Consider the following 24016-nt stretch of genomic DNA (forward strand, 5'->3'; position numbering starts at 1 on the left):
GAGTTAGAGGTGGGGAAATGTAGCGCCCCCTGTAGGCGCCAAGAGCAATCACAATTACAATCAGAAGCGGGGGATTCCCGGTGGCTTTGAGACAGACGCTCAATAAAATAAAATAAAAAAATAAAAAAATAAAATATATATATATATATATATTTTTTTTTAAAAAATATATAAAATATATATATAAAAAAAAAAAAAAATATATATATATATATATATATATATATTTTTTTTTTTTAAATTTTATTTTATTGAGCGTCTGTCTCAAAGCCATATATATATATATATATATATATATATATATATATATATATATATATATATACGATATGTAAAACCAGCAGGAACATTTAGAAACCGTATATAAAAGTATTGTACACAAAATTACTGTCATAACCGCCGATTAGATTGCGTATAGATTGCGATAGCCACTGTAAGTCTTGGAAAAATGAATACCAGTGAATACCCTGAGATTTGCTGCCCTGTATTAGTACAGAAAGTCTAGGGTTCAGAGTATATGCATTAAATAAATAGACAAAAATAAATCAATCAATCAGTTATTCAATTACTTTAGCAGTCATTAAAATTCCGATTGGTTATGAACTGTGAAGTTCATAAGTTTAACCCCACTGGGCTTAAATCTGGGACTCTCCACCATTTGACCCTTGAACTGAAGAAGCTTCTGGGATGAGAGGTGAAACGTCTTCAAGCTACTTAAAGAAGTCCAGACGCTTTTCTTTCCAAGCTCCTTAGACTACGATGACCTGGATGACTGAGAACCTTCAAAGATGACTGTGAAGTATTATTTATTCATTCTTTAATCCTTTACATTTATTTCTATAAAATGTTAGCATTCTGCAAAATGAATAGCACTGATTATTTCTCCATCATGGCGGTTAGAAGGTGGGATACATTAGGGAGCAACTGAACAGTTTGTCCTCAGACTTGATGTGTTGGAAACAGGAAAATGGCCAAGTGTAAGGATTTGAACAAGTCTGAAAAGTGCCAAATTCTGATTGCAGATGACCACACATCAGAGCATCTCCAAAACTGTTTATGTGCTACAATTCTCAGCAATAAGAAGATAATGACATCCCACAGCCCTGTTTACACAGGAAAACCATCATTTTTTCATTCTGTGTCAATGGAGCAATGCAGCAGCCCTTTAGTTAGCACTGCATAAAAGTAGCAAGCATAAATTAACATTTCTGGCAGATTTTAAATGCAACTTTTCATACAGCTAAATATATTGGAAGCTCAGGCAAAGTTATTTAACATGATGGGCCACATACAGTCCACTTTACCTTGAGTGGGCCGGACCTGTGAAACTCTCCTGTCTGTGTAAAGAAGTTTAACCTCACAGCGCAGTTTCAACAGTACGTCTCAGTTTTTCCAGACGATAAAGAAACTGCTTTACTAAAGGAAGAAATCCATCAGCTCAACCTTTTGGGTTTAATTGTAAGACATGAATTTGCATAAAAACAGTCTTCTGTGTATTTTTTATGGAGTTGGTGTCATTTAAAAGCATGAAACTCAAAATGCTGTAACTTTTACAACACCTGTGTGTTCATGCACTCAGTATAAAATGAATTGTAACACAGTGCCTGAGTTTTGGTTTTTCTTTTACTTAAATAAATGACACAATATCCAGGATATACCATAAACAGCACTAATACCAAGGATGTTAAGCTCATGAGTACAGATGAACCGAGGGGTCATTCTTGGCTCTTCTTCCAAGCAGCAACGTTAAATCAGATTTTTTTGGACTTCTTTATTTAAAGCAACACACAGAAAAAAATATAATTACAAGAGCAGATTGTTGAAAGTTTGGGTACCATGGATTTAACAATACTGATATTTCCAACAAGATAGGAAAGAATACATTTGATTTCATACATCAACTCTCTGGTTTACATATTTATTCATTTATGATATCACACGAGGAGGACACCTCTTTTGAAACTTGGTTGGACAGATACAATGTTTCTGTTTGTGCAGTGCGTGCTCCTCTGACACGCAGCTGTATTTACATAAGAAACTACAATAGAAGAGTCTTTAGGACACTGCGCACGGTTTGCTTAGCAGTGACAACTTATGTTGATTTATAAATATGAATATTTTACAGGGGTTAGCCAACTTTCTTCTTTTCTGTTACACACCAGCAGTGTGACACTGCTCAGCAAGCCTCCTTTGCTGTACTGGTTTAAGCTGCAGAATAATGGTATTAAATGCACAGAGTGGGAGTAGCAATTGACAGTTGGCACCAAAAATGCACTGTAGATACTCTAAACGTATTAAATGTATATGGGCTCTCAAGTGCTGATGCAGCTGTCCCCGTCAGCACTGTGCGCTGCACAAATGCCTGCGTTTGAGCTTTGACCTGCTTACAGGAAATAAGGTGTTGTTGTTCGGGGCGGGATGACTCTTTCAGAGTCGGGCACTGCTCTGAACAGCTTGGGCTCTCTCGTGTTAGCGTCTTTGAAGACCATGATGGAGGCTATGTTGCCACAGCGGTAGCAGTAGTTGGGAGCTGACCACACAGTTACCAGCTTCTCATCGAACATGAACTTGTAGCCCTCATGGACGAGTTGATGAGCCCTGCAGATCAGCTTCAGGTTGTTGATGTGGACGAACTGCAGAAATGAGAGAAGAAAAGGAGGAAAAAATGATTACAATCCCAAAACAAGGCTGCAGTAATCCTGTGCTGCTGCCATGAACTAATTCAAGTGAGAAGTTGATTTTGAAGGGAACTTTCTCCAAACACTGCAATTGTGTCATAGTAAGAGAGGTCGAAGGAGTTACTGAAAAATGTTATTTACACCTATACAAACAGGTAAACGGTGTTTCACTTCAGCTGTTCACATGATATCGCTCTCCTCATGTTCACTACATCATTTACATAAAGTTCAATTTAACGCGTCTCTGGCACGTTGTTAGTTTTACAAGTACATGTTCACAGTGTTGCCAACTTAGCGACTTTGTCGCTATATTTAGCGAGTTTTCAGACCCCCTAGTGACTTTTTTTCTAAAAAAAAGTCGCTAAAAAAAGACGTGAAAGCGCATATCGCTGCAGGTGCTGTAACGCAGTCAGTTCTTCTTTTACTCTTTTACTGTTGTTGCTGTTTTGTGGATCACAAGGTTTGAAACTACTTATAAACACACACAAAGTAACTCCACCAGAGTGCCTATCTCGGGTCACTTTTGCCGGTCCAAGCCCGGGTAAAGGAGCAGGGTTGGAATTGTGACATTAAAAAAAACAATAATTGCTAAAAGAAATTTAATTTGTAGTTCTAAATAAACACTAAATGCATTTAGGACGTTTTTTACTCACTTTATGTCTCGTCCACGATGTTATTTCTCTCTCCAACAACGTAGGTTACAATTACATTAGCATGACCAATTATGCAAATTAGGTGATGACGTCATTTAGCGACTTCTAGCGACTTTTAGGACAACCAATAGCGATTTTCCTTACTGAGGAGTTGGCAACACTGCATGTTCATCCAGCTGCGGTGGCCTGCTGATACACAGAGTCTGGATCCCAGTTAACCTCAGACTGGTCACAGTTTGTGTCAGCAGAGCCCCGTGGCTTTGAAGAGGCCAAGGGTGACAGCTCATTATGAATCAAGTTTAGCAGCTGACCATACTGCTGTGGATCAGCTTGATCTCTGCCATTTGTGAGGGGGAGGGAGTACAGGTAAAGCGTAGCTACAGTTTGAATGTAGCAAGAGGATAAAATCGTAATGAGTTCATACAGATGGGAATCTGACTCCAGCTGTGGCAATAGTAATCGACTGCATATTTTCACAGCTATCATTTTACACCTAAAAACACATTTTCATGTAGCAGGACATTTATTACATCAACATCATCAAAAGTAATCAAGTATAACAAACCAACCTCATTTGTGACCTTGGCACCAAAAAGCCAACCAGCTCCTCTGGGGCTGATGGCCCAGGTATCCACATCTTCAGGGTCTGACCACACCAAATCACAAAAAGCTCCTTTGTGAGGGATTTCCTGGTTCCGCTCAATGGTTCGAATTTGGTCCAGGGTCTTTATGTCTGGAGAGAGGCCTCCATGGACACACAGGATTTGCTCGTCCATCAGCTGAAAGAAAACAAGCCAAGAAGAACAGTTTGGAATCACAGATGCATTATAGGGTCATACTTCTGAGACTTTAGAGACTGCGAGCTGTGCATGGCTGCACTTAACACGGACATCAACGATAAAGACATTTTTTAAAAAGTCGTGAAATACTAAACCTGGTTACTTAGGTCTCACAGTGACTAAGGGTGACTTTCAGAGTTTAAAAGACTCCTTAGTGGTTAACGACAGCAAAGTATGAACTACCCCGTCATCAGGAAGGTGATGCTATTGGCTAAGAAAAACGTTCTCAGCAGAACATTCGCAAACATTTGTCGTTTGATCTTTTTCTAAAGTTGGGTTGCTAGCCTCTTCCCTTCCTGTCGATGCTGTAAAAGATGGGATGGCCTCACGCTATCGTGCTTCTTTGTCTTTGACCAAGTGCTCTGAGTTTTCACCCCTGGTTTCATTTATCTCTCTTGTCTGTCTTAGTTTAATCTAGCGTTTCACTGTATCTTCATCTCTCTGTTAGGCGTTTCCCTGGTTTGTTGCTTTTATTTTGACAGTCTGTCTCTGGTCCATTTGATGTAGTTTTGCTTCTCTTGTCTCACTGTCTGACTTGTTTCAGCCGTGGTCTGCACCTCTAACCTCTCCCTTTGGTATCTTGTGATAGCTGCTGGTGCACATCCTTTTAGTGTGCACAGCTGCTGATGCAGACTTTTTGGCTTCACTTGTGGAGAGCTGTCATTCCCTACATACAATCCCTTTGAAAGCATAAGCAGCTGTCATGTACCTGGAAAGATGTAACAACAGTACAAATGACATTAACAGTGTAATACTCACAGCTGCAACTGTTAACATGTCAAAGACTTTGGTGCAATAACGCCAGGCATTAGCATTCCCATACTTGGTCTGGCACTCATCTGAAAGAATAAAAAAGAGAGCTGAGCGGTACAGAAGTCATCTGTTGATTTCATTCTTCTTCTGCTTCTTTTTCTACTGTTTTTACTTCGTTTAGTTTAAACATGTTTTTATATTAGACAAAGAGTTTTTAAATAACAATTTCATTTATTAAGAGAAAAACTTAACTAACCCTGAGTGTGTGTGTGTGTGTGTGTGTGTGTGTGTGTGTGTGTGTGTGTGTGTGAGTGTGAGAGAGAGAGAGATATAACTAGCAATGAGACCTTAAAGTCGGGTTTTCTCGCCCACCATTCTCTGCATAGTTGTTTTTTCATCGAGCCATAATGAACATCCTGCCCAAGGTTACGCAGAAGCAGCTCAGTCTGATTCCAGTAAAGTCTCATAAGCCTCTCCGAAACCTTATTGTGTTATTTCTGAGCCATTCAGAGGTGGACTTGTCGGTGATGAGACAGCTTAAGGCCACGAAGTGATAGCAGACATTCTCCTTCAGGTTTTTTTTCTTGTTTTTGTTTTTTTCAGATTTTGGTGAAGAGCAGAATTCAAGGTTCATTCAAGTACGGCAAGTCGTCCGGTCCCTGAAGCAGCAAAGCAGCCCAAGACGGTCACACTACCACCACATCGGACTGTTGGTGTGATGTTGTCTATTATAAAATGCTGTTACAGGGCTCGCAAAATCGCTAGCCCGACGTCCCGGGGCTAGCAATTTTTCCAGTCGGGCTACCAAAATCTATCTCTGCCCTGCCCGTCGGGCTGTCATAGGAAGGAAAATATATGTCTATGCTTTTGCATTCTTTCGCCAATGTAGCTGGGTAATTATGTCATTGGCATCGATGAGCCACTGTCAATATGTGACATATTGAAATCGCGTTTGAATTTGCGCTTGCTTTTTACTTTCACTTTCATTTTGCGATCGCGGAAAGGTGTGTAGAGAGCGGCAGCACTGATTGGTGAGTGACGATTACTTGCGCACCAATTCCTCTGACATCGACTTATCAATCGTTAGCTTACTATTCAAACAAAAATTTCTGTTCAATTTGAACCAAGTATTTGAGTTGATGGTTGTAATTTCTAGACAGTTGTTGTGATTTGTATTTTAACGATTTTTTGATTAATTTTTGTTTCCGTTACAATATTATACTTTAAAGTACAATAAAGGAAACAAAACATAAAAAATTGCTTTTTTTATTTGGGCTACTTAAATTTATTTTGGGCTACCAAAAACTGAAGAATGCCTGCCCGAAGGGCTACCAGAGATTTTGAAATTTTGCGAGCCTTGTGTTAGTTTTACATCAGATTAAACAACAAGATGAAAACCTTCCAGCTTTCAGCTTTTGTCTTGTCAGTCCATTTTCAATTCAGTTTTACAGCAAAAGTATTCGGCCCCCTTGAACTTTCCCACATTTTGTCACATTACAGCCACAAACATGAATCAGTTTTATTGGAATTCCACGTGAAAGACCAATACAAAGTGGTGAACACGTGAGAAGTGGAACAAAAATCGAACATGATTCCAAACATTTGTTACAGATAAATAACTGCAAAGTGGGGTGTGCGTAATTATTCAGCCCCTTTGGTCTGAGTGCAGTCAGTTGCACATAGACGTTGCCTGATGAGTGCTAATGACTAAATAGAGAGCACCTGTGTGTAATCTAATGTCAGTACAAATACAGCTGCTCTGTGACACCTCAGAGGTTGTCTAAGAGAATATTGGGAGCAACAACACCATGAAGTCCAAAGAACACAGCAGACAGGTCAGGGATAAAGTTACTGAGACATTTAAAGCAGGCTTAGGCTACAAAAAGATTTCCCAAGCCTTGAACATCCCACGGAGCTCTGTTCAAGCCATCATTCAGAAATAGAAGGAGTATGGCACAACTGTAAACCTACAAGACAAGGCTGTCCACCTAAACTCACAGCAGAACAAGGAGCTGATCAGAAATGCAGCCAAGAGGCCCATGGTGACTCTGGACGAGCTGCAGAGATCTACAGCTCAGGTGGGGAATCTGTCCATAGGACAACTATTAGTGGTGCACTGCACAAAGTTGGCCTTTATGGAAGAGTGGCAAGAAGAAAGCCATTGTTAACAGAAACCATAAGAAGTCCCGTTTGAAGTTTGCCACAAGCCATGTGGGGGACACAGCAAACATGTGGGGGACACGGCAAACATGTGGGGGACGCAGCAAACATGTGGGGGACACAGCAAACGTGGGGGACACAGCAAACATGTGGGGGACACAGCAAACATGTGGGGGACACAGCAAACATGTGAAGAAGCTGCTCTGGTCACATGAGACCAAAATGCAAAACGCTCTGTGTGGAAAACTAACACTGCACATCACTCTGAACACACCATCCCCACTGTCAGATATGGTGGTGGCAGCATCATGCTCTGGGGGTGCTTCTCTTCAGCAGGGACAGGGAAGCTGGTCAGAGTTGATGGGAAAATGGATGGAGCCAAATACAGGACAATGTTGGAAGAAAACCTCTTGGAGTCTGCAAAAGACTTGAGACTGGGGCGGAGGTTCAGCTTCCAGCAGGACAACGACCCTGAACATAAAGCCAGGGCAACAATGGTTTAAAACAAAACATATCCTTGTGTTAGAACGGCCCAGTCAACGTCCAGATCTAAATCCAATCGAGAATCTGTGGCAAGATCTGAAAACTGCTGTTCACAAACGCTGTCCATCGAATCTGACTGAGCTGGAGCTGTTTCAAAGAAGAATGGGCAAAGATTTCAGTCTGTAGATGTGCAAAGCTGGTAGAGACAGACCCTAAAAGACTGGCAGCTGGAACTGCAGCAAAAGCTGGTTCTACAAAGTATTGACTCAGGGGGCTGAATACTTACACACACCCCACTTTGCAGTTATTTATTTGTAAAAAATGTTTGGAGTCATGTCTGATTTTCGTTCCACTTCTCACGTGTTCACCACTTTGTGTTGGTCTTTCACGTGGAAGTCCAATAAAATTGATTCATGTTTGTGGCTGTAATGTGACAAAATGTGGGAAAGTTCAAGGGGGCCGAATACTTTTGCAAGCCACTGTATTTATACAGCACCAAATCACAACAATGGTTGCCTCAAGGTGTTATATAAATAAAATTGAACTGAATTTTTGAAAGTCCCAAGGATCACCAAGATCAGAGCAAATGTGAGACAAGCTGTTGTGTTCTTTCTGGTCAACAATGGTTTGTCTTGGATGCCATTTCTGCAAAATCTCTTTTCACTGCAGAATTTTGTTACTGCTGTATCATGCACACTGAGCTAAACTGAGGCGAGTGAGGCCTGCAGTTCTGTAGATGATGCTGTGGGTTCTTTTGTGAGCTTCTGGTCATTGATGTGCTCTTGGAGTAATTTTGGGAGGCCTGCCACTGTTCACCACTGAAGTTTTCTCAATTTGTGGATAATGGTGCTCGTGGTTTGCCTTAGTTTGCTTTGTAACCATTTCCAGTCTGATGTCAGCCTGGAATCAGGCCTGGGTGTGACTGTACTCACCTTTCCATAAAGGTGGATAACAAGAGAGAGCAATGACTTTTTCACACAGGGACAGGTGCGTTTGGATTGTCAATAAATAAAACCAGTTTAACAATTGGGTTGTCTTTGTCTAATATAAACATTAGCTTGATCTTAAACACTTTAGTGTGACAAATATGCAAAAATATTATATCAGGAAGGGAGAAAAATGCTTTTTCAAAGTACTGTGCATGTCATATAAATTAAATATTGTGAAAAACAGCTTGAAAAATATTTTGTTTTTTGTTTGATTTTTGGTCCTATTTCATTTGTTGTTTTCCAAAGTAAAAAAAGGGGCTGCTCCTCATCAGCTGTGAATCAAATCTCACCATAAAAGCCGTAAACTTGGGTGATCTGCCTGCTCTCATGGTTTCCACGCAGAAGAGTGATGCGGTCAGGCCATTTGGCCTTCAGCACTAGCAGATAGGTGAACGTCTCCAAGCTGTAATACCCTCGGTCGACGAAGTCCCCCTACAGATGACGGAGGTTTATTACAGACACTGTGCCAACATACCTGTTAAACAGAACCAATTAAGAAAGCTGCTTCTACAAATGTGTTCCAAACTTAATAAAAGAAACAAACCATGAAGATGTAATTTGTGTCTGGAACCTGGCCACCAGTTCGGAAGAGTTCACAAAGATCATAAAACTAGAACACAGACAGACACTCGGTATTTATTTAAACCCAGAACAACATTAAAAAAGGTGAAAACTATGTTAAGAGTCAGTGTAAACATGTTGCTTAGAAACATCAGTGATCAGGGTGTTTTGAGACTCCATTTTTACCTGTCCATGTATGTCCCCACACACTGTTACAGGAGTGGAGACGGGCTGCACGTTGGACTCCTCCAGCAGAAGATCACACACGTAGTCACATAACCTCTGTACAGATCACAGCATAACAGACAGAAACATAAGCCACTCACTGTTTATAAATAAGACCAATTTCATAATAGAAGTATGAATCTAAAGCATTTCCTAAGCGACTGGGAAGTTCAACTACTTTCATTCTGCCTGAGCTCTGTTAACCAAGTGGTGTTCAAGAATAGTTCAAGCTTTTTGGCGCATGCTAATGCTCTTCCTTGGATATTTGCTGCCTTTTGTTACTGTTTCAGTCACTGCTTTAATAATGTTGACATCTGGCCTCTGAGGAGGTAAATTGTAAATGGTCTGATTCTTTTATAGTGCTTTTCTTCTCTCCTGGAGGACTCAAAGTGCTCTATACAACACGCCACATTCACACAAGCACTTGCTTTTAAGTGCTTTCTAGCTACTATTTACACACGATCATACGCCGGTGGATGAAACTGGGGGTTAATATCTCGTCCAAGGACATTTGCAGATTGGGAGCAGCCAGGGATCGAACCACCAACCTTCCGATCAGTAGATGACCTGCTCTACCACCTGACCTACAGCCACCCAGGCCAGTCATAACTGATAGATGGAAAATCCACGGTGAAACACTAAGTGTAGCAATGTGCTGGGAATTGTTCACACTGAAAAATAAAGTTGTTGCCAATTACATATTTACATCTAATGAGACGTGCTAATCAAACGTGTAATTTGTTCAAAAAAGTAACCAATGTCAAAATACAAACTCTGAAAGACCTTCAGAAAGCTTGGACAACTATTGCTCAAGACCACTTAAAATAAAATTACAAGAAAGACTAAAAAAATAAATAAAAAAAACAGCACAGGAGATCATTCTTGAACTCGCTGAATCTCTCCCTGTAGAGGAGCAAATTTAACCAAAGTATCCGGGTTCTGATTGTACTTGTGACTGGGCCTTTAGCTTGCTCTATATTAGAAGGTAGCTTGTCAAGCTAAATTCTCGCAGTGTTGTCTCATTTACAAGAGACACCTGTTCCTGTTTTTCAGTTCAGCCAATCTGATGCACATTCGTGCAGCTAAATCTTCGGTTGGTGGGACATGAGATAAGCCGTATTGTTCACAGTATTGCCAGAGTATAATTGTGTATTTAATAAAAGATTTATAATTTGTGTCCCCGTAACCTTTTAAGTATCATCACGTAAAGTATCGTGACACTACGCTGGATCGATTTTTTCCTCTGCCCCTAGGTGACGTGTCACCAAAAACGTATTTGTAGCCAGTCACTCACAGTAACTGAAAGACTGTCTCCTTTAAATTCAGACCTTGACAATAACTTTGAGTGCACATTAATTATTGTTTCCTTTAACAAACCGCTGATCAGCTTGACTAGTCTCCCGGTTTCACAATGACTTTCACCAACTAGAACAACCATGAAACTGTCACTGGCTACTACGGGGGAGTGTAATCGAGTTTGAAAGCAACTACTCTTAAAATCGTTTGAAACCAACCAAGACTGAGTACAGCTTTACACCGGTGAGAAAAACCCAGCGGTCAGCCCATATGATAACAGCTAGCAGCAACGGCTCACTGCTGATATTGTGGTACCTTCAGAAAAATAACAATCCCTCAGGCCACTGTCGCTCCTGCTCCCATACCATCTCAGAGGATGTTACTAAACTTTAACTGTGCCATGACAGCTAAGATACGTTATTATTTTACTGTCTGAGAGATTGAAATCAACAGACTAGCATCACTAGCTAGCTATAGCTAATTCTGCTATTCCAACAGACAGCAGGAGAGAGTGCGCCGTTATTATCAGCCCACAACACGGATTCAGCAGAAACACGTCAAGAAAGTCACATTTACCTTCAGATCGTTTTCTGGGAGGTATTTACACTGCTTTGCAATCTCTGCATATTTATCCAGATCTAGAGGCGCCATTGTACCCAGATAGTTATGTACGTCACTTCCTGCAACACTTGCGAGGAGTGTTTTCCTCTCTAACGTCATTTCAAAGTCGTCACAAACCGAAATATGATATGACTGCAGCTCTGCTACTTTAAACCAGGGGTGTCAAACTCATTTGCACAGGGGGCCAAAACTCAAGGCACACTTTAGGTCGCGGGCCAAACAAGATAAACATTCATTGAACAAACTAAAACAATGTTTTTTTAAAAAAATATATATATATATATGAGTCATTCCATGAAAATGGCACAATTCTCTTTTTGCTCTTCAAAGTCACCAAAGCTCCGTGCAAACTCAGTGTGCTCAGCTTATCAGCAAGGTGCGCATTTGGGAACACTGTTGCGCTGACTTGGTTCAACATTACTTGGCAAAAGGGAAAGTGAGGCAAGTTGCACTGGTGCATTTGTGACTCCCATAAGAGCAGCTTCACTTGAAATGCCTTCACCGCATCATGCCATGTCCATGAACTGACAGGTTTCCTTGCTGAGCTCAAAAACTCTATTGAGAACTTTCCCCCAACTCAGCCAACGGACCTCTGTATGAGTCACCTGGCAGTTTGTTGCTCTCTGCCAGGTGATTGGCTGAAGAGCTGTGAAAAGGTAGTGGGTGTGTGGGGTGAAGTCAGCGCTCTTCTGTGGAAAAAACCAGAGGCAATTAATTCACTCGGGTGCGAGTGGTAAGAGACTTTTGCCATTTTTGTTTGGATCATTTGCTATTGTATGTGCCTATTTTTAATGTGTCGTTGGACTTTTTTAGTGTGACCACGAATTTTAATAGAAGAACTGATCAAACCCTAGATCGACTGCGCGCAGGGAAACTGATCAATATTGTAGGTATATTGAGTGTTTGTTTTAGCTTCATGATTTTGAATGGTTTCATAAAATTGATATTTTATTGGGTAATATTTTAATCGATAATGTTGTTTGTGTTTTTCAGCTGTGCTGTCTCTGCTGTCCTTTTTTCGTTCTTTTGATTGATGTGTAATTTTGTTTTGGTTAGTCCGTCCAGCCGTAAAGGCGGTTATTGATTGAGAGTAAGTTGTGTAAGGGCGGACTAACCTCCCTTTTTGTTTTTTGTTTAATTGTTTGTGCCACTTCCCTTTATCTCCCAGATCGCAGGCCATGCATAGCACTGATTCCCAGCTGCGCTGAGACCCGAATTGTTTGCAGTGTGTGCCACAATTGCAGTGTCGCTAAGTGGGGTGTGACGGGTTGCAGTGTTGTTATTTTCGCACAGTTTGTGTGGTACGTCTCATGTGCAGCTGGGATATCAGCAGGATGTATTGTAAGTCCTGTCTGGAAATAACTGGGAATTTGTATGTCTAATTGATGTAATAAATAAATGATCAATTTATTTCTTTGCCCCGTTTACTCATACCTTGTCCTTGGTCAGATTTTGGCGTTGTTACAAACAGGATTCAAGGGAGTGGCCATTTTGTTTTGTTATTTTATAAGGACAGCAGGGACATGTTTGTAAGATTGGAGGAAGGAGCAGCCAGGTCTCGATCGCCATCATGGAGGGAAGCGAGCAACAAACAATGGCCCAACGTATACAGGAGTTGGAGAATGAACTTAGAGACTTGAAAACGGCATCTGTGGGTACAGAGAGGCCCTCTACGTCAACAGGAGCTACAGGAAGTGAATCAGAGACTGTGAGACCCAATCCTGTGGTATATGTACAACAGGATAGAAAGTTGCCAACATTTTCAGGGAAGTTGGACAATATGGGCTCACTGACTCTAGATGAGTGGATTGAGCAAATGAGAGACTTTGTGCGCACGAGAGGCAGAACAGAAAAAGAGCAAGCTCAAATTATTTTTAACCATTTAGAGGGTACTGCACGCACTGAGATAAAGTTTTTACCAAAGGAACAGAAAGAAAATGTTGAGAAAATTTTTTGATACACTGAAAGAAACGTACAGCTGCTTAGATTCTCACATTTCTTTGCAACGCAGATTTTTCAATCGGAAACAATTAGAAGGTGAGTCCTTAATTGACTTTTCTCGTTCTCTGATGGCTTTAATGGACCAGATTATTAAAACAGATGAGGAAGCCGCAAGAAAAGCTTCAAAAGATCTGCGTGATCAACTTTGTGATGGTGTTAGAGATCTGACATTGAGGATCAGGCTGAGAGATTTGATTAATGCCAATCCACAGTGGACGATTCGTGAGGCGAGAGCCGAAGCGACCAGGTGGATGGCACAGTATGAGAATCAGCCTTTTAGGTCTAGACATAATCAGTCTGTTTCAGTCTCTGCAGATATGCAAGCTTCTTGTGAAAGTGTAGATTCTAGAACATCAGAATATGCTGAGTTGGTGTCCCTTTTTAAAGCCCAACAGACACAATTAGAGTTGGTCATTAAGGCATTAAAGCCACAGGATGTGGCTGCTTCTAGCAATCACACTTCTCGACGTAGAAGAACGGTGAATGGTAAACCAATTTGTTTTAGGTGTGAGCAAATTGGACATATTGCCCGATTTTGCCCGACATTACCCAATTCTGATGGAAATCAGCATGAAAAAGCAGCTAGGGCTGATGGCCAAACTACTAGGGCGGCGGAAAACTAGTACCCACCAGTGCACAGAGCCACACACTGGTGGGAGGGTTGCAAGGCTCCAATAATGTAGAACTCAGTCATCTAGTTGGTGAATGCTTGGAAGGGGAGGTTGGTTTGGGTGGGGTTATTCTCTCATGTTTGCTGGACACAGGGTCCATGGTCACAACAATCGCAGAAAGCTCTTTTAAAAATAACTTTTCTCATCTCAGTGATGAAAAGCTTAAAGACTGTGGTTGGTTGGGACTTAAAGCAGCTAATGGCCTACAAATTCCTTATTCTGGGTATATTGAGTTGGATGTTACAATCCTGGGAATTCACCTACCTCGTCGAGGGGTGTTGATTGTGGGAGATCCAACAGATAACCACATGGCACAGAAAAAGACATCTGTACCTGGTGTGTTAGGAATGAATGTATTGAACCCCCTGTACTCTGAATTGTGTAAACAATATGGTTCTGACCTCTGGGAGGCTCCAGTTTTGAAGATTGTGCCACGTGGTTGGAGAAGAGCGTTGAGATACTGCCAAATGATGGAGGCCATGGCAAATTCTCCTGAACCCCATCGTGTTAGAGTACAGGGTAAGAAGTCTTTCTGTGTTCCAGCTGGAACGCAAAGTTATGTTCCTGTTACCTGTCCAAAGATGCCTGTGAATACACCCATTGACCTCTTGATTGAACCCCTCGGGCCTGATGATGGTTTTCTCCCGGAAGGCCTATTGGTGTCTCCTTCATTGGTAAAGGGAGAAGGAGGGGAGGCTTTTGTTCCAGTTACTAATGTGGGTAAAACTGATGTTTGGTTGACACCTCGTCGGGTGATTGCAACAGTTCAACTGGCCAGTGTGCTAGCAGAGGGTAATTCTGAAATACAGGTCTCTGTAAATTCACAGTGTTGTACAGCTTATATTTCCAGTCATACAATGGCAGACAATACAGCGGAATTGGATCTGCCTGAATTTGAAAATCTTGAGGAGAGCGAGAAACGGCAAGCAAAAGTTTTATTGCAGAAGTATAGTGGCGTGTTTGCCAAGAATGAGTTGGATGTTGGTTGTAGTAAATTGATCACTCATGAAATTCCTTTGATAGATGAAACACCAGTGCGACAACCATACAGGCGAATCCCTCCGTCTCAGTATGAACTGGCAAGGGATCATATCAAACAGCTGCTGCAAGCTCGCATCATCAGAGAAAGTAGTAGTCTGTATTCATCCCCAATAGTTCTTGTTCAAAAGAAGGATGGAAGTCTACGCATGTGTGTCGATTATAGACAGTTAAACACCAAGACCAGAAAGGATGCATTTCCTCTGCCAAGGATTGAAGAATCCTTGGATGCTTTGACTGGTGCTCAGTGGTTTTCCACTTTGGACCTGGCTAGTGGTTATAATCAGGTGGAAATGGCTGAGAAGGATAAGATTAAAACTGCATTTTGTACCCCATTTGTTTTTGTTTTTTTGAGTTCAACCACATGCCTTTTGGTTTGTGTAATGCACCCAGTACATTTCAGCGCCTGATGGAGCGTTTGTTTGGAAATTGCAGACAGCAGTCGGTGCTTTTGTATTTGGATGATGTGATTGTTTTTTCATCCTCCGTGCAACAGCATTTGGAACGATTGGAAGAAATATTCTCTCGTCTGGATAAAGAGGGGCTTAAAGTGAAACTTTCAAAGTGCCAGTTTTTCCAGAGGCAAGTGAAGTATTTGGGGCATGTGGTGTCTGCCGAAGGAGTTTATACTGATCCAGACAAAATAGCTGCAGTGCGGGATTGGAAAACGTCCAGCAATCTAGCAGAACTGCGTTCCTTTTTTAGGATTTGCTAGTTATTATAGGAGATTCATAGCTGGTTTTTCACGCATGGCCGCTCTCTTGCATAGGCTGGTCTCTACACTCCTCCCTCCAGGTAGAAAAGGTAGGACCCCCCCCCCCCCCCAAAAAAAAAAAACGTTATTGGATTCTTGGGATTTAACGTGTGAGCAAAGTTTTCATCAGCTCAAGGCTGCCCTAGTTTCTGCACCAGTGCTTGCTTTTGCTGATTTTCAGAAGCCATTTACGTTGGAAGTAGATGCAAGCTATGGGGGGTAAGTTGCGGCCAATAGCTTTTGCCAGTCGGAGCTTAAAGCCTACAGAGCGGAATATGAGGAATTATAGTTCCATGAAGCTTGAGCTTGTAGCTCTCAAGTGGGCAGTCACTGAGAAGTTTAGGGAGTATCTTTTGGGTCATCGTTGCACTGTATTTACAGATAATAACCCACTAAGCCATTTGTCCACGGCAAAGCTAGGTGCCACAGAACAGAAGTGGGCATCAGAGCTGGCCGCTTTTGATTTGACCATAAAATACCGGCCTGGGGCTCAGAATGCTAATGCAGACGCACTGTCCCGCCTACATGGAACTGTAATGGAATTGGATAGTCCGTTATCTAATGATATTGGAGTGCAGTGTGAGATGATTCCCAGTGTTCAGGCAGAGATAAGTGTTTTACCTGGTTGTTCTTTCTCTGATCTCTGTAGGTTACAGAAACAAGACCCTGTGATTGGTCCTTTCTTAAAGTATTGGAAGGTGGCCAGGTTGCCAGATTCAAAGGAAAGAGATGGTCTTGGTAAGGGTTCGAGGGAATTGGTCCGTCAATGGGGGCGGATGAAACAAAGGGAGTCTGTGTTGTATCGCTGCACTCATACTCCTGATGGAGTGAGGGAGGTTGACCAGCTGGTGTTGCCGCAGTGTTTACAGAGCCGCGTCCTTCGTTTACTCCACGATGAGCATGGCCATCAAGGGGTTGAGCGTACACTGCAGTTGGTGCGCTCGCGATATTATTGGCCGCACATGTATGCAGATATTGAGAGATGGTGCAGAGATTGTGAAAGGTGTGTTCTTTCTAACGCTGTTGTGCCAAAGATTAACACCTTTATGGGTAGTATTTCTGCATCTCGGCCTCATGAAATTTTGGCAATTGATTTTACAGTACTTGAACCCTCACCTGATGGTAAAGAGAATACTTTGGTAATGACTGACATCTTTTCTAAATATACTCAGAGTGTCCCTACGAAAGATCAGCGAGCCAGTACAGTGGCAGAGGCTTTAGTGAAGCATTGGTTTCATTTATTTGGGCCTCCAAGTCGCATACATTCTGATCAGGGGCGAAATTTTGAAAGTGCTTTGGTGCAACAGCTGTGTAAAATTTATAAGATAGGGTGTCGTCCGACTCTTCTCTATCATCCACAAGGTAATGGTCAATGTGAACGATTTAATCGTACACTTCATGACTTGCTGCGTGCCCTGCCACCTGAACAAAAGCGCCGGTGGCCCCGGCATCTCTCCCAAGTCACATATGCGTATAACACCACAGTACATCAGTCAACTGGTATGACTCCATATTATTTGATGTTCAAGCAAGAGCCATGGTTGCCAGTGGATTTTTGGTTGGGTGCTGGCAGTGAAGTTGATGAGGACGTCACTCTTGAAGAGTGGGTACAGGAACACGAAAAGTCCTTGGCTGCTGCATATGATGTTGTGCAGCAACAGTTAGAAAGGAGAAGGGTTCAGAGAGATTTGAATTCCTCTAAATGTGCTAGTCCTGGTTTGGAGCAGGGCGATTTGGTGTATATGAGAAACCACTCTGTAAGAGGTCGCAATAAGATTCAAGATTTTTGGGATCCGACGCCCTTTCAATTAGTGCGACCTCCTCCTGCTCATGGCATAGTATATTCAGTCGCTCCTGCTGGGCACACTGGTCCACTTCGACTGGTCCACAACTGAGTTGAGGAACATTCCAATCAGGGAATTGGATGGAGACCAAGATAGTGGTCTACAAATGTCAAAAAAGGATGATCTAACTCGAATGTTGGCCACAAATAACAGTATGGTTGATGAAGTGGAACAGATGTTTACAGAACAGGGAGATGGAGGCGATTCTGCAGTGTTGAAGGAAGGGACGTTCAATTCAGTTAAATTCTATTTTATTTATATAGCGCCAAATCACAACAAAAGTCGCCTCAAGGCGCTTCATAGATACAGAGAAAAACCCAACAATCATATGACCCCCTATGAGCAAGCACTTTGGCGACAGTGGGAAGGAAAAACTCCCTTTTAACAGGAAGAAACCTCCGGCAGAACCAGGCTCAGGGAGGGGCGGCCATCTGCTGCGACCGGTTGGGGTGAGAGAAGGAAAACAGGATAAAAGACATGCTGTGGAAGAGAGACAGAGATTAATAACAGATATGATTCAATGCAGAGAAGTCTATTAACACATAGTGAGTGAGAAAGGTGACTGGAAAGGAAAAATTCAATGCATCATGGGAATCCCCCGGCAGCCTACGTCTATTGCAGCATAACTAAGGGAGGATTCAGGGTCACCTGGTCCAGCCCTAACTATATGCTTTAGCAAAAAGGAAAGTTTGAAGCCTAATCTTGAAAGTAGAGATAGTGTCTGTCTCCTGAATCCAAACTGGGAGCTGGTTCCACAGAAGAGGGGCCTGATAACTGAAGGCTCTGCCTCCCATTCTACTTTTAAATACTCTAGCAACAACAAGTAGGCCTGCAGAGCGACTTGGGGACCTTTCTGACCGTGCATACAATACACAAGCATAACAATGGGGAGACAGGTCAGAAGAGGCAGCATAGATAAAACAATGAAATGTATAACAGAAGAAGGCAGTCGAGGAGGAAAATGAAATGCTGCTAATCCTGATCAATGATGGGGGATGACAATGAGAAGAGAAACGACATGATGGGGTGGAACCGCATCCCAGGCGCGCAAATGAAAGTAGAAAATACCCGGACCGGGCCGCTTGGCCACCCTTTATTTGGGTGGACCTCCCCCAGGCTCCGAAAGCCTGACGAGCCCACGTGATGGGGTGGCACCGCCCCCCAGGCGTATAAATGATAACAAAAGAAAAAAAAAAACCCCGGACCGGGCTGCCTGGCCACCCTTTATTAGGGTGGACCTCCCCCAGGCTCCAAATGCCACCCCAATTAAATGCTGCTAATCCTGATCAATGATGGGTGATGACAATGAGAAGCGAAACGACATGATGGGGTAGAACCGCATCCCAGGCGCGCAAATGAAAGTAGAAAATACCCGGACCGGGCCGCTTGGCCACCCTTTATTAGGGTGGACCTCCCCCAGGCTCCGAAAGCCTGGCCAGCCCACGTGATGGGGTGGCACTGCCCCCCAGGCCTATAAATGATAACAAAAGAAAAAAATACCCCGGACCGGACTTCCTGGCCACCCTTTATTAGGGTGGACCTCCCCCAGGCTCCAAAAGCCACCACAATTCAATGCTGCTAATCCTGATCAATGATGGGGGATGACAATGAGAAGCGAAACGACATGATGGGGTGGAACCGCATCCCAGGCGCGCAAATGAAAGTAGAAAATACCCGGACCGGGCCGCTTGGCCACCCTTTATTTGGGTGGACCTCCCCCAGGCTCCGAAAGCCTGACCAGCCCAAGTGATGGGGTGGCACCGCCCCCCAGGCGTATAAATGATAACAAAAGAAAAAAAAACCCCGGACCGGGCCGCCTGGCCACCCTTTATTAGGGTGGACCTCCCCCACGCTCCAAAAGCCACCCCAATTAAATGCTGCTAATCCTGATCAATGATGGGGGATGATAATGAGAAGCGAAACGACATGATGGGGTGGAACCGCATCCCAGGCGCGCAAATGAAAGTAGAAAATACCCGGACCGGGCCGCCTGGCCACCCTTTATTAGGGTGGACCTCCCCCAGGCTCCGAAAGCCTGGCCAGCCTACGTGATGGGGTGGCACCGCCCCCCAGGCGTATGAACGAAAACAGAAAAAACACACACAGGACCACCTGTCCACCCTTCATTTCGGTGTACCTCTCCCAGGCTCTGAAAGCCTGGCCAGCCCTCCTGATTGATTGAAGCTTTTATTTGTCACTTGCAGTTGCCTGCAGTGAAATGGGACCTTTCTGACTGTGCATACAATACACAAGCATAACAATGGGGAGACAGGTCAGAAGAGGCAGCATAGATAAAACAATGAAATGTATAACACAAGAAGGCAGTCGAGGAGGGAAATGAAATGCTGCTAATCCTGATCAATGATGGGTGATGACAATGAGAAGAGAAACGACATGATGGGGTGGAACCGCATCCCAGGCGCGCAAATGAAAGTAGAAAATACCCGGACCGGGCCGCTTGGCCACCCTTTATTTGGGTGGACCTCCCCCAGGCTCCGAAAGCCTGACCAGCCCACGTGATGGGGTGGCACCGCCCCCCAGGGGTATAAATGATAACAAAAGAAAAAAAAAAACCGGACCGGGCCGCCTGGCCACCCTTTATTAGGGTGGACCTCCCCCAGGCTCCGAAAGCCTGGCCAGCCTACGTGATGGGGTGGCACCGCCCCCCAGGCGTATGAACGAAAACAGAAAAAACACACACAGGGCCACCTGTCCACCCTTCATTTGGGTGTACCTCTCCCAGGCTCTGAAAGCCTGGCCAGCCCTCCTGATTGATTGAAGCTTTTATTTTCACTTGCAGTTGCCTGCAGTGAAATGGGACCTTTCTGACTGTGCATACAATACACAAGCATAACATTGGGGAGACAGGTCAGAAGAGGCAGCATAGATAAAACAATGAAATATATAACACAAGAAGGCAGTCGAGGAGGAAAATGAAATGCTGCTAATCCTGATCAATGATGGGTGATGACAATGAGAAGAGAAACGACATGATGGGGTGGAACCGCATCCCAGGCGCGCAAATGAAAGCAGAAAATACCCGGACTGGGCCGCCTGGCCACCCTTTATTTGGGTGGATCTCCCCCAAATAAAGGGTGCTCCAAAAAGCCTGGCCAGCCCACGTGATGGGGTGGCACCGCCCCCCAGGCGTATAAATGATAACAAAAGAAAAAAAAAAAAACCCGGACCGGGCTGCCTGGCCACCCTTTATTAGGGTGGACCTCCCCCAGGCTCCGAAAGCCTGGCCAGCCCACGTGATGGGGTGGCACTGCCCCCCAGGCGTATAAATGATAACAAAAGAAAAAAAAAACCCCGGACCGGACTTCCTGGCCACCCTTTATTAGGGTGGACCTCCCCCAGGCTCCAAAAGCCACCCCAATTCAATGCTGCTAATCCTGATCAACGATGGGGGATGATAATGAGAAGCGAAACGACATGATGGGGTGGAACCGCATCCCAGGTGCGCAAATGAAAGTAGAAAATAACTGGACCGGGCCGCTTGGCCACCCTTTATTAGGGTGGACCTCCCCCAGGCTCCGAAAGCCTGGCCAGCCTACGTGATGGGGTGGCACCGCCCCCCAGGCGTATGAACGAAAACAGAAAAAACACACACAGGACCACCTGTCCACCCTTCATTTGGGTGTACCTCTCCCAGGCGCTGAAAGCCTGGCCAGCCCTCCTGATTGATTGAAGCTTTTATTTGTCACTTGCAGTTGCCTGCAGTGAAATGGGACCTTTCTGACTGTGCATACAATACACAAGCATAACAATGGGGAGACAGGTCAGAAGAGGCAGCATAGATAAAACAATGAAATGTATAACACAAGAAGGCAGTTGAGGAGGAAAATGAAATGCTGCTAATCCTGATCAATGATGGGTGATGACAATGAGAAGAGAAACGACATGATGGGGTGGAACCGCATCCCAGGCGCGCAAATGAAAGTAGAAAATACCCGGACCGGGCCGCTTGGCCACCCTTTATTTGGGTGGACCTCCCCCAGGAACCGAAAGCCTGACCAGCCCAAGTGATGGGGTGGCACCGCCCCCCAGGCGTATAAATGATAACAAAAGAAAAAAAAAAAACCCCGGCCGGGCTGCCTGGCCACCCTTTATTTGGGTGGACCTCCCCCAGGCTCCGAAAGCCTGACCAGCCCACGTGATGGGGTGGCACTGCCCCCCAGGCGTATAAATGATAACAAAAGAAAAAAAAACCCCGGACCGGACTTCCTGGCCACCCTTTATTAGGGTGGACCTCCCCCAGGCTCCAAAAGCCACCCCAATTAAATGCTACTAATCCTGATCAATGATGGGGGATGACAATGAGAAGCGAAACGACATGATGGGGTGGAACCGCATCCCAGGCGCGCAAATGAAAGTAGAAAATACCCGGACCGGGCCGCTTGGCCACCCTTTATTTGGGTGGACCTCCCCCAGGCTCCGAAAGCCTGACCAGCCCAAATGATGGGGTGGCACCGCCCCCCAGGCGTATAAATGATAACAAAAGAAAAAAAACCCCGGACCGGGCCGCCTGGCCACCCTTTATTAGGGTGGACCTCCCCCAGGCTCCGAAAGCCTGGCCAGGCCACGTGATGGGGTGGCACCGCCCCCCAGGCAAATGAACAAAAACAGAAAAAACACACACAGGGACCACCTGTCCACCCTTCATTAGGGTGTACCTCTCCCAGGCTCTGAAAGCCTGGCCAGCCCTCCTGATTGATTGAAGCTTTTATTTGTCACTTGCAGTTGCCTGCAGTGAAATGGGACCCTTCTGACCTGTGCATACAATACAGAAGCATAACAATGGGGAGACAGGTCAGAAGAGGCAGCATAGATAAAACAATGAAATGTATAACAGAAGAAGGCAGTCGAGGAGGAAAATGAAATGCTGCTAATCCTGATCAATGATGGGTGATGACAATGAGAAGAGAAACGACATGATGGGGTGGAACCGCATCCCAGGCGCGCAAATGAAAGTAGAAAATACCCGGACCGGGCCGCCTGGCCACCCTTTATTTGGGTGGATCTCCCCCAAATAAAGGGTGCTCCAAAAAGCCTGGCCAGCCCACGTGATGGGGTGGCACCGCCCCCCAGGCGTATAAATGATAACAAAAGAAAAAAAAAAAAACCCCGGCCGGGCTGCCTGGCCACCCTTTATTTGGGTGGACCTCCCCCAGGCTCCGAAAGCCTGACCAGCCCACGTGATGGGGTGGCACTGCCCCCCAGGCGTATAAATGATAACAAAAGAAAAAAAAAACCCCGGACCGGACTTCCTGGCCACCCTTTATTAGGGTGGACCTCCCCCAGGCTCCAAAAGCCACCCCAATTAAATGCTACTAATCCTGATCAATGATGGGGGATGACAATGAGAAGCGAAACGACATGATGGGGTGGAACCGCATCCCAGGCGCGCAAATGAAAGTAGAAAATACCCGGACCGGGCCGCTTGGCCACCCTTTATTTGGGTGGACCTCCCCCAGGCTCCGAAAGCCTGACCAGCCCAAGTGATGGGGTGGCACCGCCCCCCAGGCGTATAAATGATAACAAAAGAAAAAAAAACCCCGGACCGGGCCGCCTGGCCACCCTTTATTAGGGTGGACCTCCCCCAGGCTCCGAAAGCCTGGCCAGGCCACGTGATGGGGTGGCACCGCCCCCCAGGCGTATGAACGAAAACAGAAAAAACACACACAGGGCCACCTGTCCACCCTTTATTAGGGTGTACCTCTCCCAGGCTCTGAAAGCCTGGCCAGCCCTCCTGATTGATTGAAGCTTTTATTTGTCACTTGCAGTTGCCTGCAGTGAAATGGGACCTTTCTGACCGTGCATACAATACACAAGCATAACAATGGGGAGACAGGTCAGAAGAGGCAGCATAGATAAAACAATGAAATGTATAACAGAAGAAGGCAGTCGAGGAGGAAAATGAAATGCTGCTAATCCTGATCAATGATGGGTGATGACAATGAGAAGAGAAACGACATGATGGGGTGGAACCGCATCCCAGGCGCGCAAATGAAAGTAGAAAATACCCGGACCGGGCCGCCTGGCCACCCTTTATTTGGGTGGATCTCCCCCAAATAAAGGGTGCTCCAAAAAGCCTGGCCAGCCCACGTGATAGGGTGGCACCGCCCCCCAGGCGTATAAATGATAACAAAAGAAAAAAAAAAAACCCCGGCCGGGCTGCCTGGCCACCCTTTATTAGGGTGGACCTCCCCCAGGCTCCGAAAGCCTGACCAGCCCACGTGATGGGGTGGCACTGCCCCCCAGGCGTATAAATGATAACAAAAGAAAAAAAAAACCCCGGACCGGACTTCCTGGCCACCCTTTATTAGGGTGGACCTCCCCCAGGCTCCAAAAGCCACCCCAATTAAATGCTACTAATCCTGATCAATGATGGGGGATGACAATGAGAAGCGAAACGACATGATGGGGTGGAACCGCATCCCAGGCGCG

The 24016-nt window shown here is 44.6% G+C and overlaps 1 protein-coding gene and 1 long non-coding RNA gene across 3 annotated transcripts; one reads left to right on the forward strand and one right to left on the reverse strand.

Annotated features, from left to right (window-relative positions):
- Positions 1-881: 881 nt before the first annotated feature.
- On the reverse strand, positions 882-11371 carry LOC146507454 (serine/threonine-protein phosphatase 6 catalytic subunit-like). Of its 2 annotated transcripts, none has more exons than XM_085180633.1 (7): positions 11214-11371; positions 9303-9398; positions 9100-9165; positions 8846-8987; positions 4930-5009; positions 3901-4110; positions 882-2633 (listed from the first exon to the last, which is right to left on the reverse strand). In XM_085180633.1, the coding sequence occupies exons 1-7, from the start codon at positions 11355-11357 to the stop codon at positions 2385-2387; spliced, it is 987 nt and encodes a 328-aa protein (XP_085036759.1). In that variant the 5' UTR covers positions 11358-11371; the 3' UTR covers positions 882-2384. The 2 variants fall into 2 exon arrangements, with proteins under 2 accessions (XP_085036759.1, XP_085036760.1); XM_085180634.1 differs by lacking the exon at positions 882-2633 and adding an exon at positions 3029-3794 and having other exon boundaries at positions 3835-4110.
- A 221-nt stretch (positions 11372-11592) lies between these two features.
- Positions 11593-18619, forward strand: LOC146507455 (uncharacterized). Its single transcript, XR_014877343.1, has 2 exons — positions 11593-12144; positions 12252-18619. It is a non-coding gene; the product is annotated as an uncharacterized LOC146507455 (long non-coding RNA).
- Positions 18620-24016: the final 5397 nt, after the last annotated feature.

Source organism: Neolamprologus multifasciatus, chromosome 12, assembly GCF_963576455.1.
Source record: "Neolamprologus multifasciatus chromosome 12, fNeoMul1.2, whole genome shotgun sequence".
NCBI lineage: Eukaryota > Metazoa > Chordata > Actinopteri > Cichliformes > Cichlidae > Neolamprologus > Neolamprologus multifasciatus.